General features: G+C 50.0%; 10 protein-coding genes across 10 annotated transcripts; 6 read left to right on the forward strand and 4 right to left on the reverse strand.

Annotated features, from left to right (window-relative positions):
* Nucleotides 1–219: 219 nt before the first annotated feature.
* PFLUO_LOCUS6033 (uncharacterized protein) lies at nt 220–718 on the reverse strand (the record flags this gene model as incomplete). The annotated part of the gene is made up of 3 exons (XM_073783538.1): nt 220–412; nt 491–632; nt 694–718. 3 exons carry the CDS (start codon nt 716–718, stop codon nt 220–222), a joined length of 360 nt encoding a protein of 119 aa, XP_073640084.1.
* Nucleotides 719–780: 62 nt separating this feature from the next.
* Nucleotides 781–2,476, forward strand: PFLUO_LOCUS6034 (cholesterol esterase; the record flags this gene model as incomplete). The annotated part of the gene is made up of 3 exons (XM_073783539.1): nt 781–785; nt 983–1,062; nt 1,110–2,476. 3 exons carry the CDS (start codon nt 781–783, stop codon nt 2,474–2,476), a joined length of 1,452 nt encoding a protein of 483 aa, XP_073640085.1.
* Nucleotides 2,477–2,793: 317 nt separating this feature from the next.
* PFLUO_LOCUS6035 (uncharacterized protein) lies at nt 2,794–3,757 on the reverse strand (the record flags this gene model as incomplete). The annotated part of the gene is made up of 3 exons (XM_073783540.1): nt 2,794–3,135; nt 3,216–3,628; nt 3,721–3,757. The coding sequence occupies 3 exons, from the start codon at nt 3,755–3,757 to the stop codon at nt 2,794–2,796; spliced, it is 792 nt and encodes a 263-aa protein (XP_073640086.1).
* Nucleotides 3,758–4,712: 955 nt separating this feature from the next.
* PFLUO_LOCUS6036 (uncharacterized protein) lies at nt 4,713–5,213 on the forward strand (the record flags this gene model as incomplete). The annotated part of the gene is made up of 1 exon (XM_073783541.1): nt 4,713–5,213. One exon carries the CDS (start codon nt 4,713–4,715, stop codon nt 5,211–5,213), a length of 501 nt encoding a protein of 166 aa, XP_073640087.1.
* A 358-nt stretch (nt 5,214–5,571) lies between these two features.
* Nucleotides 5,572–6,369, reverse strand: PFLUO_LOCUS6037 (uncharacterized protein; the record flags this gene model as incomplete). The annotated part of the gene is made up of 3 exons (XM_073783542.1): nt 5,572–5,740; nt 5,792–6,074; nt 6,126–6,369. The coding sequence occupies 3 exons, from the start codon at nt 6,367–6,369 to the stop codon at nt 5,572–5,574; spliced, it is 696 nt and encodes a 231-aa protein (XP_073640088.1).
* A 483-nt stretch (nt 6,370–6,852) lies between these two features.
* PFLUO_LOCUS6038 (uncharacterized protein) lies at nt 6,853–8,335 on the forward strand (the record flags this gene model as incomplete). Its single annotated transcript, XM_073783544.1, has 8 exons — nt 6,853–6,893; nt 6,945–7,126; nt 7,185–7,297; nt 7,361–7,477; nt 7,545–7,617; nt 7,684–7,787; nt 7,844–8,121; nt 8,170–8,335. The coding sequence occupies 8 exons, from the start codon at nt 6,853–6,855 to the stop codon at nt 8,333–8,335; spliced, it is 1,074 nt and encodes a 357-aa protein (XP_073640089.1).
* A 2,301-nt stretch (nt 8,336–10,636) lies between these two features.
* On the reverse strand, nt 10,637–11,881 carry PFLUO_LOCUS6039 (uncharacterized protein; the record flags this gene model as incomplete). The annotated part of the gene is made up of 1 exon (XM_073783545.1): nt 10,637–11,881. The coding sequence occupies one exon, from the start codon at nt 11,879–11,881 to the stop codon at nt 10,637–10,639; it is 1,245 nt and encodes a 414-aa protein (XP_073640090.1).
* A 721-nt stretch (nt 11,882–12,602) lies between these two features.
* PFLUO_LOCUS6040 (uncharacterized protein) lies at nt 12,603–13,670 on the forward strand (the record flags this gene model as incomplete). Its single annotated transcript, XM_073783546.1, has 1 exon — nt 12,603–13,670. One exon carries the CDS (start codon nt 12,603–12,605, stop codon nt 13,668–13,670), a length of 1,068 nt encoding a protein of 355 aa, XP_073640091.1.
* Nucleotides 13,671–14,516: 846 nt separating this feature from the next.
* PFLUO_LOCUS6041 (uncharacterized protein) lies at nt 14,517–15,346 on the forward strand (the record flags this gene model as incomplete). Its single annotated transcript, XM_073783547.1, has 2 exons — nt 14,517–14,567; nt 14,636–15,346. 2 exons carry the CDS (start codon nt 14,517–14,519, stop codon nt 15,344–15,346), a joined length of 762 nt encoding a protein of 253 aa, XP_073640092.1.
* A 434-nt stretch (nt 15,347–15,780) lies between these two features.
* PFLUO_LOCUS6042 (uncharacterized protein) lies at nt 15,781–20,091 on the forward strand (the record flags this gene model as incomplete). The annotated part of the gene is given in 10 exon segments (XM_073783548.1): nt 15,781–15,851; nt 15,970–16,089; nt 16,148–16,421; nt 16,487–17,207; nt 17,279–18,582; nt 18,636–18,789; nt 18,848–19,198; nt 19,217–19,277; nt 19,337–19,740; nt 19,853–20,091. The coding sequence occupies 10 exon segments, from the start codon at nt 15,781–15,783 to the stop codon at nt 20,089–20,091; spliced, it is 3,699 nt and encodes a 1,232-aa protein (XP_073640093.1).
* Between the last annotated feature and the right edge of the window lie 282 nt (nt 20,092–20,373).

The following is a 20,373-nucleotide window of genomic DNA, read 5'->3' on the forward strand; positions in this document are numbered from 1 at the left end:
CCGGTTTTGCGTAGCTTCCGTCTGATAGGTTTGCCTGGCTGCTCTAATGCCGTCCTAGGTTGTGAGTGGTCTGTACGGCTTCGGCTTATATCTCACAAAAGAGTCGAGTGTCATTGTCACGCCGCTTTCCACGATATAAATCAGATCATAACTCCAAGCCATGCCCGTAATAAAACAAATGTTTCTCCTCCTGCTTCCATCTTCTTCAAGCCCCAACGTCTAAAGACCCCTCGTCTTCTCCGGATCCATCTGCACCTCGTCCCCATTAAGCTCCTTAACCGACTGAAACGCCGGCTTGCCCGCATACATCTGCTGCCCAGAACCAGAGCCCGAATTGCTGCCTTCCAACTCCTTCGATAGGGCGATGGGCTGGTTACCGCGAAACCGCTTGCGCATATCGACCATGCCGCGTCTGTAGGGGTTAGATGCTCGTTAATCGCCGGCTCCGCAGGGGAGGTGGTTGTGGGGTTGGGAATAATCCCAAACTCACTTGCACTCGCTCAATCCCCTGCTCAGCTGCTGGCACTTTGTCGGCAGCTCCTCAGCTAGCGGAGAGCTGAGGCATTCGCGCGGGGTGTGCCGCTGGACCATGATGCAGTCGGACTCCTGGAGGCATTGCGCGAGGGCCTCGCCTGGAGAGCCAGGGGAAGTTAGTGGATCACATGGATGGATATTGGGTAGATTGTAGCTCACGGATATCCCTGCATGAGCTAGGCATGTTGCTGGTGTGACGGTCAACATTCAAGAACGAAAGACAGAAACTCCGACAGAAAACGGAGGATGAGGTAAGCATCACATGGATCCGCGCCGGGCCATGACGTCGTTTGCTCTACCTTCTTTGCCTTCTCACTTGCTTGTCGCTCTCTCAACTCTCTCGAAATACCTACATGCATCCAAGATGGCGCGCGTTCCAGTTATTGGGCGCCTCTTCTGGTACGAAGCCCGTATCCACCCTGATAATATGAGACTGACCGCAGCAAAGGTTCGAGTACCTGGCCCTCGCAGCGTCGCTGATCCTCGTTCTCCTCGAGACAGTCATTCATCTAATCACCTTCTGCCTGCGTGAGTGATCTCCTACGTGCTGTATGACCCTACTAATCCCTCTCCAGCAACACCTGTCATCCAATTCTGCTATGATCAGTCCAAATCGCTATTCAACATCTTCATCTCCACCGAAGCCCGCGATAAGCGCACCCGAGAAGAGGTTCTCGCCGCCTCAATCGCGGAGGCCTCCGATTTTACTGAGATGTGCGCTCTGTTCGGATACGAGGCCGAAGAACATATCGTGCAAACGGGCGACGGGTACCTCCTGGGTCTCCACCGACTCGCATACCGGAAAGGCGAGGAAGGGCTGCGCGTCAACTACGGACCGGGCTCGCTGAGCAAGAAAGTCGTATACCTGCACCACGGCCTGCTCATGTCCAGTGAGGTATGGGTAGCCCTCACCGACGAACAGCGTTGTCTTCCCTTCCAGCTCGTGGAGAAGGGCTACGACGTGTGGCTGGGCAACAACCGGGGCAACAAGTACGCAAAAAAATCCATGTTCACCTCGCCCAGCTCGAACGAGTTCTGGGATTTTTCCATGGACCAGTTTGCCTTTCACGATATCCCCGACAGCATACAGTATATCCTTGACGTCACGAGCCAGCCGTCGCTGTCGTACATCGGGTTCTCGCAGGGCACGGCACAAGCATTCGCAACGCTGTCCATCCATCCACTGCTCAATCAGAAGATCGATGTGTTTGTAGCATTAGCACCCGCCATGGCGCCATCGGGTCTCCGAAACCGCATCGTCGATTCTCTCATGAAAGCATCCCCGAATTTCTTGTTCTTGCTCTTCGGTCGGCGCAGCATTCTCTCATCAACCACCATGTGGCAGACGATTTTCTATCCACCAATCTACGTCCGAATCATCGATACAGCGCTATCCACCCTCTTCAACTGGAAATGTGCCAACATCGATCGCACCCAGAAACTCGCCGCATACTTACACCTGTACTCATTCACTAGCACCAAGTCCGTCGTGCACTGGTTCCAAATCATCCGCAACAAGAATTTCCAGTTCTACGACGATGAACTGCACGCTCCCTTCAGCATCGTCGCCAGCGAGCGTTTCTACAAGCCCGTCAAATATCCAACGCGCAACATCAAGACCCCGGTTGTGCTGCTGTACGGTGGCAGCGACAGCCTCGTCGATATCAACGTGATGCTGCAAGGTCTACCGCGCGGCACAGTCGCCAAGGTGATTCCGAAATACGAGCACCTTGATTTCCTGTGGGCTTCCGACGTCGATCGCCAGGTGTTCGGACATGTGTTTGAGGCGCTCGAGACTTATAGCCAAAGCGCTGTAACTGAGAATGGTGATGCAGCGGGTCTTTTGGGGACGCGCATTACGTCCGATCCGACGGTCTCGAATACCTCTGCCCTGCGTAAGCACCATGGTCAGCCTACTAGTTCGCCGTTGGGGAAAGCATGATGGTAGCTACGTTTGCATACCATTGCTTTTAGATTTCCTGTTTACATGAACATGGTTTTGTATATATTGTGTCCATCTCTGTTAGATCAGTTCTGTCTTTTATATATACCACAATGATCTTCTTTGCTATCTGATAGCCATATACTTAAGCCAGGTCATTTATTAGACCAAGACAATCACAATAATCAGAAGAAGGTAATTCATTCATTTATTCATTCATAAGACCCGACATGCAAAGTAGCTCCAGATACTATCATCCTCAAACAGAGACACACATCACCCACAACGCAAAAAGAACCCAAGGAACCAACCCAAAGCTAAGACATGTACGCGCCCCCAGAAACCTGGAACGTCTGACCAGTCAACCACTGGGACTCGGGACTAGCAATCAGCGAGACCACGCCCGCAACATCCTCAACCTCGCCCGGCCTACCGAGAGGAGACCACTTGCCGATCGCGGCATCGATCTGCTCGGGCGTCATCTTGTCGCTACCAGGAACGTAATTGCCCGACATGTCCGTGTACATGTCCGTCTTGACACCGCCGGCGGCAATGCAGTTGACTGTGATATTGCGCGTTCCAAAGTCCACGGCTAGGCATTTTGTCATGCCCTGCACAGCTGATTTGGAGGCGGCATAGATGGCGTGGCGGGCGACGCCCTATATTCATTTTCGTTAGAGGTTAGCAAAGTGGCAACGGAGAGAAGGAGAGAGATAATGTAGTTCCAAAAACCACCCACCTTCACCGCCGATATCGACGAAGTCAACATAACGCGCCCATGGTCAGCCATATACTTATACGCCTCCTGCGCAACAAAATACTGCCCCTTCACATTAACCGCGAAGACACGATCGATATCCTCTCCGGCAACGCTGCCGACATCGCCGAAGAATTCGATGCCAGCATTACTAACGACGATGTCCAGGCGTCCGAATTCGCGGTTTACGGTCTCGAATAAAGAGCGCACGGCGGTCTCGCTAGAAACATCTGCCTGGATGACGAGGGCGCGCACGCCGGCAGAGCGGATTTGCGCGGCAACGCTCTCGGCGGCGGATGCGGAGCCGTCGGAAGCGTAGTTTATGGCGACGTTGGCACCGCGCTGGCTTAGTTTTATGGCGATGCCTGCGCCAATGCCACGGCTTGCGCCCGTTACTGTTTTCTTGGTTAGTTCTTTCTTTTTGTGGGGTTGTCTACGGGAGGATAGATGAGGTAGAGAGGAAATATAAAGTGGAAGAAGAGCATACCGACTACGACTTTCCCGGTGAGATCCTTAGCAGACATGTTACGTCGGTGTGGTGAGCGAAATGAAAACAGGAAACAAGAATTAAAGAATGAGCGGGGGTTGATATGGATCTTAAATCATCTGAGTAGGAACTTCGTAGATCTGACGAGGGTAGTGGGGTCAGGACTCGTCTAGTTCAATGCTTGCTTGTTTTCATACTGCAGCTCCACACCGGTCTTTGCAAGAGATTGTGCTCACCACATGCGTGATCATGGCATGTGCGGATAGCATCGCTCTTCCGTCCACGTCCCGCTCGTCCTACATTAGCCCCAGCCTCAACCCCAACCCCACGTAGCCTAAGAGTCCAAACGTGCGCTAAGATCTCAGACGGAAGCGAGACTGGCTTTGAAATAGTCCTCTGAATGCTTTCATCTGCCTTCTTCAACGACCTCATCTTCCCTTATTCCCTTTACTCCTCCACAGCACCAGCCAGAGCCATGTCTCACAACTCTACATGTGGAGTTCTCGACTATTCTGACAGCCCCCTCTCCATCACAGGAAACGTGATCGGGATTTTCACACTAGCCTATGCTATCTTGATCACATTTCTCTATCGCGCAAAAGAATTAGCCACCGCAAAAGACGAAAAGAAGATTTCCTATGAGCGGAGGCGGAGAGCGCAAAGTTCTCTTGTGGATGCACAGGAGCGGCTCAAAACGTTATATTCGATGCTTCAACTACCTATGAGTCGAGAAATTAAGACACTACTAGCAGATGCAGAGAGATGGCATTTGCAGTATCGAGCGAGACATTCAAAGGAAAGTAGCTTAGATCAGATGATCACTGAACGTAGCGGTTATCTCATAAGGAAGGAAGAACTAAATAGGATTTTCGAAGGGATGGTGCAAACTAAGGTTACCCTCGATGGCACATATTATGTCCTTTTGAATAGGTATAGCTCCGTGGGAAAACGCCACCTCGCTGATATTGTGATCTGGCATTCGTGTCTCCAGCATGATCATCGATGATGTTCGAAAACTAAAGGCGGCGTCCGAGGAACATTCTCGTGTGGCGTCGAAGCAAACCGCCATGCTAAGCCAGGTAATGAGTGCTCTTGAGTTGGAGATGCCTCCAGATTCGTCAGAAGAGCCCGACGCTCCGGCTAAAGATGGCCTAATTAACATGGTCGAAATTTATCTGCGATCATCCGAGCAGACAAAGCAAGAACCGTCACTGCCGACATATAGGAGAACTTCGGAACAAGTCACCAATGCCCCTCGTTTTGATGATTGGCAACCATCTGATCCAACTACGACTCTTCCTGGCTCTGACAACAGTCAACCATTTGATCGGCGTACCTATGATCCCGAGACAGGTACTCATAGTACCTTCCAAACTGTTGACATTATCGCCGCTCCCATTGGTTCTCGCATTGCTGGCCGTTATATTGTTCCTCCTTTTGCGTCACGGATACGGGAGAAGCTCGATGGTCTGAGTAAAATCTTTCGCAAATAGTTACATGTTTACCACCCATATGTCGGGTCAACTACAAATAATTGAGAAGGGCCCGTGCAGATCCTGGTAATTTATTATACGAAGTCGATGTGGAGCATGGTTTTCGTTGTGCTCAAGACGTAACGAGCGCTTCGTAAAAGAAATGAATACGTCCCAGGGGCAGAGTAGCTTTAATAGGTATACCATCACGCAAAATAGAGCCCGAGAATAAATCGAAGAGAATAAAGTGGTGGAACTGATTTTGAGCGGACTTGTATCTACTCCGAACATATGTCATTCCGTAGGCCATCAAAAAAAAAGTCCAATTACAAAAAGACGCAAGCTCCAAAAGGCATTCGCCATCTCAAGGAAGCAAGCATCAAGCGGCGGGGAAGTGCTTATATCCGATATCCTTGACAAAAGTCTGCTGCCAAGGACCCTGAGACTTGTGCTCAGCGAGCTCGACATACAATTTTGCATGTGCGTCTCCATTGAGCTGAGAGTAAGCAGGAGCCCCATCAGCCTTCCGCTCATCGGCATAATAGAACCTGCCTTTCGTCAATTTCAAAACTGTTGTAGTCGAAGCAGGAAATGCTTACTTGAAGCCTCTGTTAGAGTAGGCGGCAGCAGCAGAGCGGATGATGTGGGCCGTTGCGGATTTGCCCACACCAAGATCCAGAAGGGGTGCCATAGTGGTCGAGTTAAGTATATTACCAGTGTAGATGAATGTCTTACTCCCATGATCAGTGAGTTCCTCGAAGCTTAAAGCCGCCTGTTGTGCAGCGACAAACGCACTAGTGGTGTTGATGTGGAAGTCTCGACTGAAGTCCGCTAAGGGAAGAGACAGAGGATCCTCTGGATTGTTTGGAGTCACGGCAGCAGCTTCAAGGGTGTCAGCGAGGTTTCAGCAAAGGGCCTCCACGAGGAACATGCCATTGTAAACAACAACACTTGGCAGACCGAGCGATGCTTTGACTTTCGAAAAGATGCCCTTCACGGAATGAGGATCCGACAGGTCGGCGGAAATGTGGATTTGGTCCGCATTGCTATCTTCTTCCTTAAGGCTTCTAGAGGCAAGGGCAACTTTGTAGCCCTTTGCGGCAAAGGCCCGAGCTACATGCTGCCCGACATTGGGTCCCGATCCGAGAATGAGAATAACCGGAGATGTGCTAGCCATATTTAAGTTTTTATGAATTGGCACGAAATAACAACCATTGAGGAAGACATATAACTCTTCTTATATTGGCTTCAATGATTAACCAGCAGTTCCGTCTATATTATCAATCCGCGTGTTTGCTAGTTTTGCTCTGTTTGCTTGAACTTAATTATAGTCTCCGAGCTGACCCACATCGCTCTGCGGGGGCGTCTCTGAGCAAGTTTGTTTTGTTTGTGTTTTGTTTGTGCTGATAACGTCCAATCAACGTCAATGACGAACTGCACAAAGACGAGAATAGTTAGCCAATCTCGCTTCCCTGGCCCCCCGAGGCTTGGTAATCGTTCTCGTTCTTAGGAAACGCTTGTATCCCGGGGAGTAATGATGTAACCTATCGGGATAATATCCTCCGCACTTACTAGAGTGAGGTATTTCTATATAAACGGGCTGCAGATAGTTGATATAGATATCTTGTCGGCATTGGTTCTCATCAATCGCTAATAAACCATGGGCTCAAACATCTTGATCACCGGCGCCGCCGGCTACATGTAAGTATTACTGTGCGAGAATAAATATCCACATCTGACCTTTTTCTGCAGAGGGGGCTCCATAATTGCAGACTTTCTGGCAAGCAAGACCACATCGATCGGCGCGGATCGGCTTGTTGCTGCGGTTAGATCCGAAAATCAAGCTAATTCTTTATCGAAATTGGGCATCTCTGTTCTTAGATTGGATCTGGCCGATGAAGATGCTGTGGTCGAAAGCGTGCTGCGCCATAACAGTATGAGACACTCTCTAATTGCGTTCGTACCGGGAATAATTCACTGACAGCTTCCTAGTCAGCATTGTCATTCACACAGCAAGCTCTGTTAATCCAGATCTAGCGCTATACCTAATCACCGCGTTGAGCAAACAGGGTGAGGTGAGCGGGAAGAAAACATATTTCATCCACGTAAGTAGCTATATGTCTTGTTGCCCGTCTGCCCCGTGAATAAATCGAATGACATGGAGGTAGACCTCGGGATTGGGTGCATTCTTTGAAAATACCGGTTGGCCAGCCGGACCATTTAAGGACACGGATGCGGTGTTCGATACGGAGAAGGAATTGGCCAACTCCTCCCCGCTCCGAAAGGTAAGGATATCGTCTGACTACATGCGTGGAGAATATTCTGAATAACTTTGGCTCTCACACCGGACAGACCGACGTAGCTGTCATCGAGCACGCCGAAACACGAGGAGTAGCTTGTTTCATCGTCGTACCTTCCATAGTTTGTGAGTACCACGGGTTCAACAATAATATCGAGCCCAGATAAGACTGACGCTGACAATCTTTCTTAGATGGGAAGGGCACCGGCGAATGGAATAAGCTGTCTGTAGTACTGCCTGTCTATGTCAAGGCCAGCATTTCGGGCGAAGCAGTTTACAAATTCTCTGAAAACACGGTAGGATATTGGGTTTTCCGGAGACTGTCGACGGGACTGATGAAGGAATATTACAGAAAGTCTCAGGCGTGCACATCTCTGATCTGACAGCCCTTTATGGACGGATTATCGAGAACATTCTCCAGGGAGAGCAGCTTCCAAGTGGCAGAGAAGGATACTACTTCGCACTAGCCCATTATCTCTATATTGGAGAATTTTTGGATCACTTAGCTGTAGAGCTAAAGGCTCGTGGTCTCATAACAGACTCAAAGACAAGGATTTATCCGAATGATGAAGCTGCTGCGAGGACCCTAGGCGTTCCCGTGCCGTTTGTGCGGCCCCTGTGGAATTCGGGGTAGGTGTTGCACCCATCTCATGAAGTCTTATCTGACTCGAAATTCAGCGATAACATCATTGCCGAGATTCCGCACAGAATCGGATGGAGGCCGATGTGGAATAAAGAACGACTCTTGCAAAACATCGGCGACGAGATACAAGCTGTAGTGGAGCTTGGAAAGGCGAAGAGCAGTCTTATTGACTCCTTGTTTAAAGTCGCTGGAGGGCGATAGGGTCAGTCCTGAGTGACTATCGAGATAGTGGCAGTCTCTCGGAGATATATGAGGCTCCAGCGGTATAAACCTAGTCAACCTAGTCAACCTATACTGGCGTCCGAATATTAAGAGTTGTCGGAATCGGGCCGGAGAAATACGCCTGAAGTATGACTGTAGGCTCCTAGTAACTGCTCTTTAAGGATCCAAGGCGTATCGGACCAGCCCAAGCTTCCTACAGCAGGCGGGAAATGGACAATGCGAAATCTGCCGGAAAGAAGGACAATGGATAATTGGTGGGCTCCCTCTATAGTCCAATCTTTCAAGCGATGCTGGAGTTTTTCTTATATGAAAAAGGAGTGGGATTAGTTTTGCGTAAGGAAAGAAACAGCCTACATGGTCTGGCTCATACCATAATAAATAGTGCATTGCATCTACTGCGCAGCCGGGTGAGCCGCGTTTAGAACCTGTTATTTCTGCCGCAGACTTGCCTACCTTCAGCCAATAAGAGGCGGCTGTGGATATGTGCCGCTGGAGCGTGTTTATCAGGAACCACCCCATCGTGCTACATTCGAATCCCCATTTGGACATCGTTTCACGTCTCGCAGACAGTCCCCAGCTCGCTTGTGGATTACGTTAACTACTGTAGTGATTGTGGCGCTTGTCAGCGACTTGGCCCACTTAACCCACCGATTAAGTTCAACTGTTCGTCCAATAATGTGAGACTTTGATTCGCCCCACTTGTGCATTCATGATGTCAAAGACTCGCCTCGATCTATATGAATTACTCTCAGATGACCCATTCTCACTGTGCTGGCAAGGTCCGCGATATAAGACTCATGTTACTTTTCTCCAGACTGGAGCCATCTACTCGACCTTCCAACAATCCTATTGTGGTCTACCTTGTCTCATATTTATCGTTCTGTGTGGATCTGACCACCTCAGTTCCCTACTCATCAACACACTCATAATGCGCACCTATACAAAAACGTGGCTTATAGAGCTAGTCAACCGCTCCATACAGTGGATCAGTACCGCTATCGTCCTAGGACTAACCTCCTACCTCTTGCACCAAGGCCATCGCGGCTTGCACCTCACCTACCAAGAGGTCATCGTGCGTACTTCGAAATATCTCAGCAGGATATCTTCGCTAACTAGCTTCAGGCTGTAATTTCTATAGTCATCTTCCTTCCCGCGCTCCTATCCCCGTTCTTGCCTGTCGTGGTGGATAAATTCGTCTTAGGGATCGATGTGATATTCTCGTATCTGTTCGTTCCCCACCTCTTGAGTCTACATAGATATGGAATTTACTGATTATGCCACAGGTGGCTAACGTCCTTCATTTTTGCCGCTGAGGATTACAGCCAGGGCGACTGTCAACTTAACAGCCCGCCAAATGTCGGCTGTGGCCGGAAGAAAGCTAACGAGGCTTTCATCTTCCTTGCATTGTTTGTTCCTTCACTACCCTTCGTTAGCGGATTCCTAACCTGAATTATTCTAGCATAACGACCTTCTTTGGCATATTCTTAGAGGTTGCCGATATCTGGTTCTACCGTAAAGAGCACCCTCGCGGAGTTGATGATGGCAGGCATCCGGATACTAGTCAGGTGCTGCCTGCATTTCCTGATAATCGTTTTCCTTGAGCCGGGTCACATCTTATACTTGGGGAATTCGTCACTTTTCCCCTACAATGGCTTGATAGCTCATTTGGAGCTATTTCCTAACCGCAATGGTATGGAATATTCTTGCAAAGTTGAAAACTTTTGGCCCGTATAGTATGAGAGCTAACGTCTTGTTCTGTGATAAGTACAGCTGCCCTGAAATATTCAAACGATGGATAAAATTGGACACTAAGTTTGTCGCTTATAGTAGGACTATAATGTTGTTCTAGATGTTCCTAAACAAATAAAAGTTCTGGATAGAGAAAAATATCCTATCATGCGAATAGCGCGTATCTTCGTGACGCCGCGGTGGATAACGATAGACGCGAGTTTCCTTCGGGAGTCTCCCTTCTAGTTCAGTTGATGAGCACTATCCTTCTAATTTTGCAGCCACAATTTCTCTTTCCTAGGGGGCTCGGATTTCGCCATATGGTCCTTTCAGAAACTGGCTTTAGACATAGGATTATGGGCACTAATGAACCCTTGGTTTGGATTCGAGTTGAGGATCCATTCACTAGCAAAACAATTCCAAAATACACTGATTTGTTTTATTAAACATCCAAAGCCAGAATTGTTCTATATTGAGCCACCTGTCTGATGATGTGCCTGAAACTAAGCCTAAGTAATGAACCGTTGCTGAATTAACCCAGGCAGAAGAATTTCATGGCGCAGAAACTCTCCTCTCTTCCTCTTCCGAGTTCTCGCCCTGTTGCGGTAAACTCTCAAACTTGCGCACGACTTGCAAGGTCGCATAATAACTAAAAGGCAATGCAAGAAACCATAATCCAAAATTAATGCTCGCCGTGGCAATCAGCGCCGTCGGAACAGCCTGTACACCGAAGCCAACAGCAACACCCGCCGTCTCGATGCCCCTCAGCAACGAGCTGTACCGAATTTGATCCCCGGGCGAGTCCGACAAGTTGCTAATGCACCAGTAGATATAATTCTCAACCAAACCCAGACTGATCCTTTCAAAAAGATACAATCCAAACCCACGGCCAAAGGCGTGCTGGTCGCCCCAGTCCAGCACGGGATTAGTATGTCGGTATTCATCCTGAATGACAACGGCCCAGATCCAGGTGGCGCTGTTTAGAACAGCAATGAGTCCATAGGTGATGATAGCCCGCGTCTTGCGACTCTTAAGCCATGGTAGATCGACGAGTGATCCGCCGAGCCATGTCGCCAGTGTACCCACAACAGCAGACATGAAGCTGCCGAGTGCCCGCGACCGTACTGTGAAGTATGTCTCGAGATATGTACCTGGATACGCCTGGATCCACCCAAAGTACCAAAACAGTGGCACGAGAAGCAAGATGGATTTGCTTCGTGCCAGTCTCCACATAATCCGGGCTTCCTCACGCCAGTGTATGCCACGCGGCGCCTCAATTTTGGTGTTATCGTCTCTTTGGACTTTCTCTGGGTTCGAGAGGAGTAAACCAAAAACCAGACCAAGGCACTGAATAGCGATGAAGGCAAGGTATGTCTGATATCCGACCTGACCTTGATGATTTACACTGTGATTGATTCCCAGGGACACAGCACCGCCAATAATGTTACCGAAATTGCGAAAGGTAAACCAAGTCGCAATATAGCGACCCCGTTTGTGCTGTTCGGGATAGCCCGTTGCGATAGCACCCTCAACACTCCAGAAGAATCCAGCACTGAGACCGCAAGTCACCGAGCCCAGGTACACTAGCCAGGTCGCACCGGTGCGGTTGTTCAGGTACAGACCTGCGGCGTATAGCGGGTAACCAATTGATCCAAGAGCAAGGGTCCAGCGAAAGCCGATAATATTGGTCATCCACGGCCCCGCAAAGCAGGTCACCGTCATGAAAGCGTAGAGAAGCGCATTGGCGGCATTAACCAGGTCAGGGCTTTGAGAGCCGCCGACGCCGAGACCGTTCATGGCACTCCATATTCCTGGGGCGCAGAAGGCACAGAGGCCTACTATGAGAATTTGACAAAGAGTACTGCGAAAGAAAGGAGGTCGTCCATTCGGAACACCGAGTTTGTCTTCTGGGACTGCCTGGATATTGCTTTGTGCGCTCTGGTCTGCTTTCAAGAGAGATGCCATGGCGAGAATGGCTACTTACTCGAAACGAGACCGAAAATCACAACCGAAATAAAATGCTGATTTCGGTATTTGACAAGGATACCGCTTCTATTATCCTTATCTACTCTGCTCATTGCCGACGTACCCATGCCCTATCCTTCCTCCCCGCAAGCACGCATAACTACGCCGGGATGGCACAATCCAATGACAACCTCAGGGATTATCGTAGGATGTTAACGCCTCATAGAACAATATCCGCCGAGAAAGATGCCATGCGCTAGCGTCCAGTTATCGCTGTCCAATGAAATTGTCGTCATTTTGGCGTGGATGAGGAGGGGTTGTCATCTCCCTTTTGCTTTGACTTGCGGGGTATTTAGATCGGGCGGTCCGGCGGTCTCGACAAGTCGAGATTGACAGGAAGTATTCGTGATATGCAAATTATTATCACTTCGAAGGAATCATAATCATGGCGACAGCAACTGAGCCCCTTCATATTGAAAAGCTGCACGTAAGCGATGCAGGCTCGCCCATCGTTTCATTTGAACCTTTTGATCTTCCATCGTCAAACCAGCGCATGCTTGGACCGCCGCACCCCAAGCAAACAGTGATTCCCCTCGCTCTCAAACTCACCAACGAGTCACAGAAGCCAAGTCTTGATAGCATTGTCAAGACCGTTAAGTCTCTGCAAGAACGAGATGGCACATTTACCAAAAGCCTCGCCAGACATGGCACGCTACTCTTCCGCGGTCTTCCCATTCACAACGCAGAGGAATTTAGCAGATTCGCCCATGCCTTCGGCTACAAGCCGCACGAGATCATCGGCATCGTAGTTGACAGACCTCTACTAGCACCGAACGTGGCACCCGCAAATGAGGCACCTAAAGAAATTCTTATCTACAGTCACAACGAATCACCACAAGTCCCTCATGCCCCAGAATACATCTTCTTCTATGGTTACCGTGCTCCTAAGAATGGCGGGGAATCGCCTATCTCGTCGTCGCTGGAATTATTCCACCGTGCACAGCAAGAAATCCCTGAGTTCATCGCCGAGCTCGCGGAGAAAGGCATCTTAAGCAAAGTCACCTACAAATACGAAAAGCAATACGAAGGCGGGTCCACCCTCAGCCAGGCCTTCGGAAAAGACATAGTCGAGGGCGACTCCGAAGAAACCAAGCGCCGCAAAATCGAGGCCCAGATTGCGCGGTATGGCCGCGGTAAGTATACGACGTGGGCATGGACAGATGACGGACTCGTCCTGACGCACCGATTACCGGTGGTTAGGACGCAGCCAGAGACTAATTTGCCGACACTGTTTACGGGCCTGGCTTCGTATTGGAAGAATATGCAGGTCAATGCTGGTGCACGGAAGAATGTCACGCAGCAGCTTTTTGGCGATGGGAGTGTGATCCCAGAGAAGTATTTGGCGCATCTGGCCAAGATTACGGATGAAATTCGGGTGTTGCACAAATGGCAGGAGGGAGATGTGTTGATTTACGATAATTTGATTGCGCAGCATGGGAGGGAGCCGTGGGAGGGCGAACAGGCGGATCGAGTGGTGCTGGCGAGTCTGTTCGATGGTGCGAGTGTACCAGGCGCCTACGGGTCTGGAGATTGGGCGAAGGTCGTGCAGGCTTTGGATTGAGAATGTAGATGGAATTGGCATGGATTTTTGAATAGTTAAGTTATGCGGAATTGTATTTTGATTCATTACAGTGCATCTTGAAGCCTGTCTCCAGACGAATAAGTCTAGGCAATACGTCCGAGTACTTCGTGTACTCCCTGCCGCTGTAGTAATAGCCTGCACGGGATTATCATTTAGAGAATTGTCCTTTTTTTACGTTTCTTAATCCAGTCAAACTCCACAGAGCTCCGAGCCGAGCTCTTCGAAAAGACAAAAGGATTCCAAGCGCCGATCCCCTTCCATAGCCTGCAGGTCTTTCCCCTTCCCCGGAGTGTATACCGAAGATGCTGATCTTTGTAAACTCGAAGACTGGGTGCTGTAAAATGACAGAAGATATTCGAAGTGAGTTGCAATGATTGGGTTATCCGGAGACTTGCAGTATACATATATTACAGGTTGACTCCATGGTTAGATGTCTTTGAATAATGGTACTGTCAAGCTCCGCGGGCTCGCATCTGATACTGTCCCTATCAAATTTCCCATTTGTATTCAATAAGAAAGCATTCTTAAAGATTCTTACAGAGACTAGATTCAAAGCCCTTACAACTGCCGCAAAACCTGATGTTTCAACACCACAGATGAATTTACTGCCGTCGGTATGCGATGACATCACTAGTCAAATAGGTGTTGGAGACGAGTTGGAGATTATGATGCTTATCTTGGGGTTCCCCGCGTTCGCGGTTCGGAGGAGATTATAATTCCTCGTGCGCCTTTTACCTTGCCGTTCTTTCCAACGCCTCTGAATCCTTTTGCATCCGTGCCTGAAAAACTGACAGGACCACCCGCTATACGTAAACATCGTTCACCATGGGCCCGATCCAGCAAAAGGCATTGATCAACTGCGACCTCGGTGAAGCAGTAAGCTATTTCTTTTGAAACCCCCTTTCTGTCCAAGCAGTAAACTCAACTCTCCTTTCTATGCGTAGTACGGCAACTGGGCTTGCGGTCCAGATGAAGAATTGCTACCGATGATCGATATCGCAAATGTCGCTTGCGGTTTTCACGGAGGTGATCCCCTGATCATGATGGAGACCGTCCGACGCTGCAAAGCACACAACGTCAAAATCGGGGCCCACCCGGGACTACCTGATCTTCAAGGGTTCGGCAGACGTGAGATGAAACTCTCACCGGAGGAGTTAACCGCTATCACGGTGTACCAAGTTGGCGCGTTGAGGGAATTCCTGGACCGCGAGGGGGTGCCGCTGAACCATGTCAAGCCACATGGTGTTTTGTATGGCATGATGTGTAGAGACCTGGAGGTGGCCAAGGCTGTGATGCAGGGGATTCCCAAGGGAGTGCCGGTCTTCGGACTGAGTGGTACATGCATGGAGCAGGCGGCTCATGAGCTAGGTGTGGACTTTTGGGCAGAAATGTACGGGGATGTCAAGTACGATTCTCGTGGGATGCTGGTCATTGATCGCAAGAAGAAGCCCTGGAACACGGCGGATGTTGAGAAACACGTTCGCCAGCAGCTCGAAGAGCAGTCTGTCACGGCTGTAGATGGATCGACAGTGTCTTTGCCGCTGAAGTCTTATCCGCTGTCCATCTGCTGCCACAGTGATTCTCCCGGTTGTTTGGAGATTGTTGCTACGACGCGGAAGCTGGCTGACGAGTTCAACAAGAAGTATGGCTGGTAGTTCACTAAATGTGGAATAAAACCCAATCTACTATAAAAAGCACTACATAGGGTGATCGGGAGTGAGAATCGGGATTAGATTCTATCTCAAGAGTCATGGTGTATACTGATTTTACTCCAATTTCCTGTTTTCGTCGCCTGTTTCCTAGCAGCAGTAGGGAAGGCGAAGGTAAAATGGCACTGTTCGGAACCGGCGGCATTGGCAAAAGCAAGACCAAAGATAAGAAGAAGAAAAAGTGAGTTGATTCGCGGGACACACGAACCGGATCTTTCGATGCTATCCACCCGTCCATCTCCAACAGCTTACCCCAACTCTACCCAAAGCATACGGCTAAAGCGGGGTCCTTTTTCCTACCTCACTGTTTGAAAGATTCAAATACATTCTGTTGATGCGGATTCCGTGATACACTCTTAATCTTCTTTTTGATGGTGACCATGGAATCGCTCAAGAAACTGCTGATTGCCAATCGGGGCGAGATTGCTGTGAGGATCATTCGAACGGCGAAGTGAGTCTGCCAGCGCCTTCCAAATCGTCGAACATTATCAACACAGAACCACAAAAGAGACAAACTACTAGCATTTCACTCTAAAACTAGTCTCCAGGTATTGACTTCACCAAATTAGGAAACTGAACATCCAAACCATAGCCATATACACCGAGCCCGATGCAGCATCCACTCATGTCCACCTCGCCGACAAAGCAGTCCTACTTCAAGGCCCCCCATCCAAGACGTATCTAGACGGGTACGTCAATTTTGCCATCATCAAAGGTCTCATAAGATGAGTCGCTGATTTTGCCCAGGGATCAAATCATCAACATCGCCAAGCAGTATCACGCGCAGGCCGTTATACCAGGATATGGGTTCTTGTCTGAGAATGCGGACTTTGCACGATCGGTTGCACAGGCCGGCCTCGTCTTTATTGGCCCTTCGCCCGAGTGCATGGAAGCTTTTGGTCTCAAGCACACTGCGCGGGAGCTAGCTATTAAAGCGGATGTCCCTATTGTTCCTGGCTCAAAAGGGCTGGTCCAGAGCGAGGATGAAGCTATTGAAATTGCACAGGAGCTTGGGTTCCCGGTAAGTCAAGCTCCGTGCCATAATATGGAAGCCGCTGCATGACGGACGGACTGATCTAGACATAGGTTATGCTGAAAGCCACCGCAGGAGGCGGAGGAATGGGCCTTCTGACCTGCCACTCAGCGCAGGAAGTTCGCCAATCGTTCGCGACAGTCCGCTCGCGCGGCGAAGCACTTTTCAAGAATGCCGGCATATTCATCGAGCGCTATTACCTATCCAGCCATCATATTGAAATCCAAGTCTTTGGTAATGGCCAGGGCAAGGCTGTGGCAATCGGTGAGCGCGAGTGTAGCATCCAGCGCCGCCACCAGAAGGTCATCGAGGAATGCCCCAGCCCTTTTGTCATCAAGCACAGCGGGCTCCGTGAGAAGCTCTGTCAAGCTTCCGTCCGTCTGGCCGAATCTATTCACTATGGCTCTGCAGGCACGATCGAGTATCTTGTCGATGATGAAACAGGCGCCTTCTTTTTCCTGGAGATGAATACGCGTCTGCAAGTGGAGCATGGCATCACGGAGCTTTGTTATGGCATTGACCTCGTCGACCTGATGCTCAAGCAGGCTGATACCATGGTTTCAGGAAAGAAAGGTCTTGATGCATCGGTGCTGGAGAACCTATCTGTCCATGCTCCTTCCGGTGCGGCTATCGAAGCCCGTATCTATGCCGAGAATCCGGCTAAGGATTTCGCTCCGTGTCCTGGAACTTTGCAAGATGTCGAATGGAAAGAATTACCAGGTTCCAGGATTGACACATGGGTCTATAGAGGAATTACCATCTCTGCAAATTACGGTGCGTCTCCTGCCCACCTCACCTGTGATCCAGCCCACGATGATGATAAGCTGATATAATTTCCCGGACAGACCCGCTTCTGGCAAAAGTAATGTATCATTCGCCGACACGAAAGCAGACAATTGAGGGCATGCATACCATATTGCGGGAGTCACGTATCTGTGGCCCGCCAACGAACCTGGAGTTCCTAGCCTGTATTCTGTCAGATGAACGATTCGTCGCTGGGGATACCGTGACGAGATTTCTGGATAACTTTGATTTCCGCCCCTCAGCAATTGACGTGCTTTCTGGTGGCGCCTATACGCTGATCGAAGACTGGCCGGGTCGTCCTACGCTGGGCAGAGGCTTCTGTCACTCCGGGCCCATGGACCCGTTAGCATTTCGCATTGCCAATGCACTCGTGGGCAATCCTATCGGGACCGAGGCGTTGGAAATCACGCTCAGTGGGCCGGATCTGCGATTCCTGGGACCAGCTGTGGTCTCCCTTTGTGGCGCGGAAATAGATGCCACCCTTGATGGAGAGCCCGTTACAAGATGGTCTCGCGTCACGATCGCCGCCGGTCAGCGCCTCACTATCGGGAAGGTGACTGGGGGCGGCTGCAGAGCCTACCTTGCTGTGTATGGGGGCTTCTCGAACGTGGCGGAATGGTTTGGCTCCAAATCGACTTCTCCTATGGTTGGCGTTGGTGGATATCAAGGCCGTCAGTTGGCAGCAGGGGATTTGCTGTCTATTTCCCCCGACCCACCAATTGATAGTGGCAAGCTGTCACTTCCAGATTGCCTTATACCCGAGTACCCCAGACACTGGGAGCTGCTCTCCATGCCAGGTCCATTTGATGTGGGCTATATCGAAGAAGAGAGCATTGACATGCTCTTTGAGACAGAATGGAAAGTGTCTCACAACGCCGCGAGAGGTGGTATACGGTTGATTGGCCCAAAGCCCAAATTCTCGCGCTCTGATGGCGGAGAAGGAGGTGCACATCCATCCAACTTGATCGAGTACGGGTATGGAATAGGCGCCATCAACTGGACTGGCGATGACCCTGTTATTTTCCCCGTCGACTCCCCAGATTTTGGGGGTTTTATCAGCAGTCACACAATTGTAAAAGGTGATATTTGGAAAGTAGGCCAGCTTCAAGCAGGGGACACTTTGAAATTCAGGGCTGTGTCTTTGGAGAATGCGATATCGTCCCGTCGGGATACGGAATCATTCGTGGATGCTGTTGTACATGCCTGCAATGGGGCTGGCGATTTCAGCGGTATTGCGCCTCTGAACCGCTCCCTGCCCCCAGAGTCGAAAGGAAAAGATCGGGGCACCGGCATTGTTGATCAGATCCAGGAGCAAGGCAACAGGCCTCTTGTGACATATAGACAGGTAAGACAGATCTTTACCTTGGTATGGCTTATTACTCACGATTCACCACTCAGAATGGAGACGACTACCTCCTTATTGACTATGGCCACGGGGCTTTTGATTTGAATCACCGGTGCAGAGTCACCGCGCTCAAGAAGGTCCTTGTCGAAGCCCAAGGAGACATATCTTTCTCCAATGGTCTGGTCGGTATGGTAGGATGTGGAAACTGTAAGAAACCTCACCCACACCTCAAACTCTGAGCTCTAGCCAACTGAACCCCCAACAGCGCTCATGCTCCATTACAATGGCTTGAGACTCCCGCGCGAGAAGCTTCTCAGCTACCTCCGCTCAATCGAATCCGAATTGGGAGATCTTAGCCAAATAAAAGTGCCCAGTCGTCTGTTTAAGCTCCCCTTGACCTTTGAAAGCAAGAAACAGACAGAAGCCATTACCAGATACATCGAGACGCAGCGCCCATATGCGTCATATCTGCCAGATAACATCGACTTCATAGCCAAGAACAACGCTTTCACGAGGGCGCAGCTTGAAGAGATCTTCTTGACGGCCAATTTCATGGTTATCGCTGTCGGCTTCTTTACGGCACTACCTCTTTCCCTTCCCGTCGACCCCCGACAACGTATGTGTTGCCCCAAAGCGAACCCGTCACGGGTGTTCACGCCGGCAGGCTCGGTGTCGTGGGGAGGCAGCTGTATGGCGTATGGTTTTTCCCGGCCCTTTATAACGGTGAAGAGCACGTTAATAACAAATACTCTAGATTATACAACGTCGATTCTCCCGGCGGGTATCAAATGGCGGGGATGACAATTCCAGGCGTCGATATCCTCGGCTCCAAACGCGGCTATGGCGCAAATAAGCCCTGGCTGTTCGAAGACTTCGACCAGCTGACCTTCTACCCCGTTTCGGAAGAGAAATATGGGGAACAGCTCTCCCTCTTCAATAGTGGGCGCTACGAGTATCAATGGGAGGCAGTCGAGTTCGATATGGCGGAGCACAACAGGCTTCTCAAAGAGACCAAGGATGAAGTGTCTGCCATTAGGGATCGCCAGAGACAAGCGCAGGCGAAGATGGATCAATTGGAGAATGATCTGTTGCAGAGGTGGGCAAAGGAAAAGGCTGAGAACGAGATCCCGAGTGATACGATTGAGACTTTGCTACAAGGTAATACCCTATCCTTTTCCTCTCTTACTTCCATCCCATATTCCTCACTGTGTGATTCTGGAGCATTGATGGAGTTTAACTACCAGAGCTGACTTCGTTTCTGTAATAATAGATCCCCAGATCATGCCTATCGAGGCACCTCTCAGCGCCAACGTGTGGAAGATCGAGGTGAAAGAGGGCGACAAGCTCGGTGAGGACCATCTTGTCACCATTCTCGAAGCGATGAAGCTTGAGATCAACGTCAGGGCTGAACCAGCCACTGTTGGAGGAACTGTCGACAAGATCCTGGTCAAGCAAGGTGACTCGATCGAGGCAGGGAAACCAATGTTTCTGATTCGGAAGCAAGGATAACGATGGCACTCTGGAAGAAAGGAAACTGGGCAACACAAGTGACGTATGTGAGCCCTCACATTTGATTGTCCAGGTAGAGAAGTGTGGAGACATCCATTGCGCTGTCCCGTGTAGAGACAAGGGGCGAAACTTAATGCTCAAGTCACGAATCCATCGCCGCACTTTCCTAACTCTTGCGCGAGGGAAAATGGCTTAGGGATGGGTAAAGCTAGTGTATCTACCACCTTACTCACCTGAATTGAATCCTATCGAGAATTCCTTCAGAGTGCGGGTATATTGTTT

This window comes from Penicillium psychrofluorescens (genome assembly GCF_964197705.1).
Source record: "Penicillium psychrofluorescens genome assembly, chromosome: 4".
NCBI classification, from domain to species: domain Eukaryota; kingdom Fungi; phylum Ascomycota; class Eurotiomycetes; order Eurotiales; family Aspergillaceae; genus Penicillium; species Penicillium psychrofluorescens.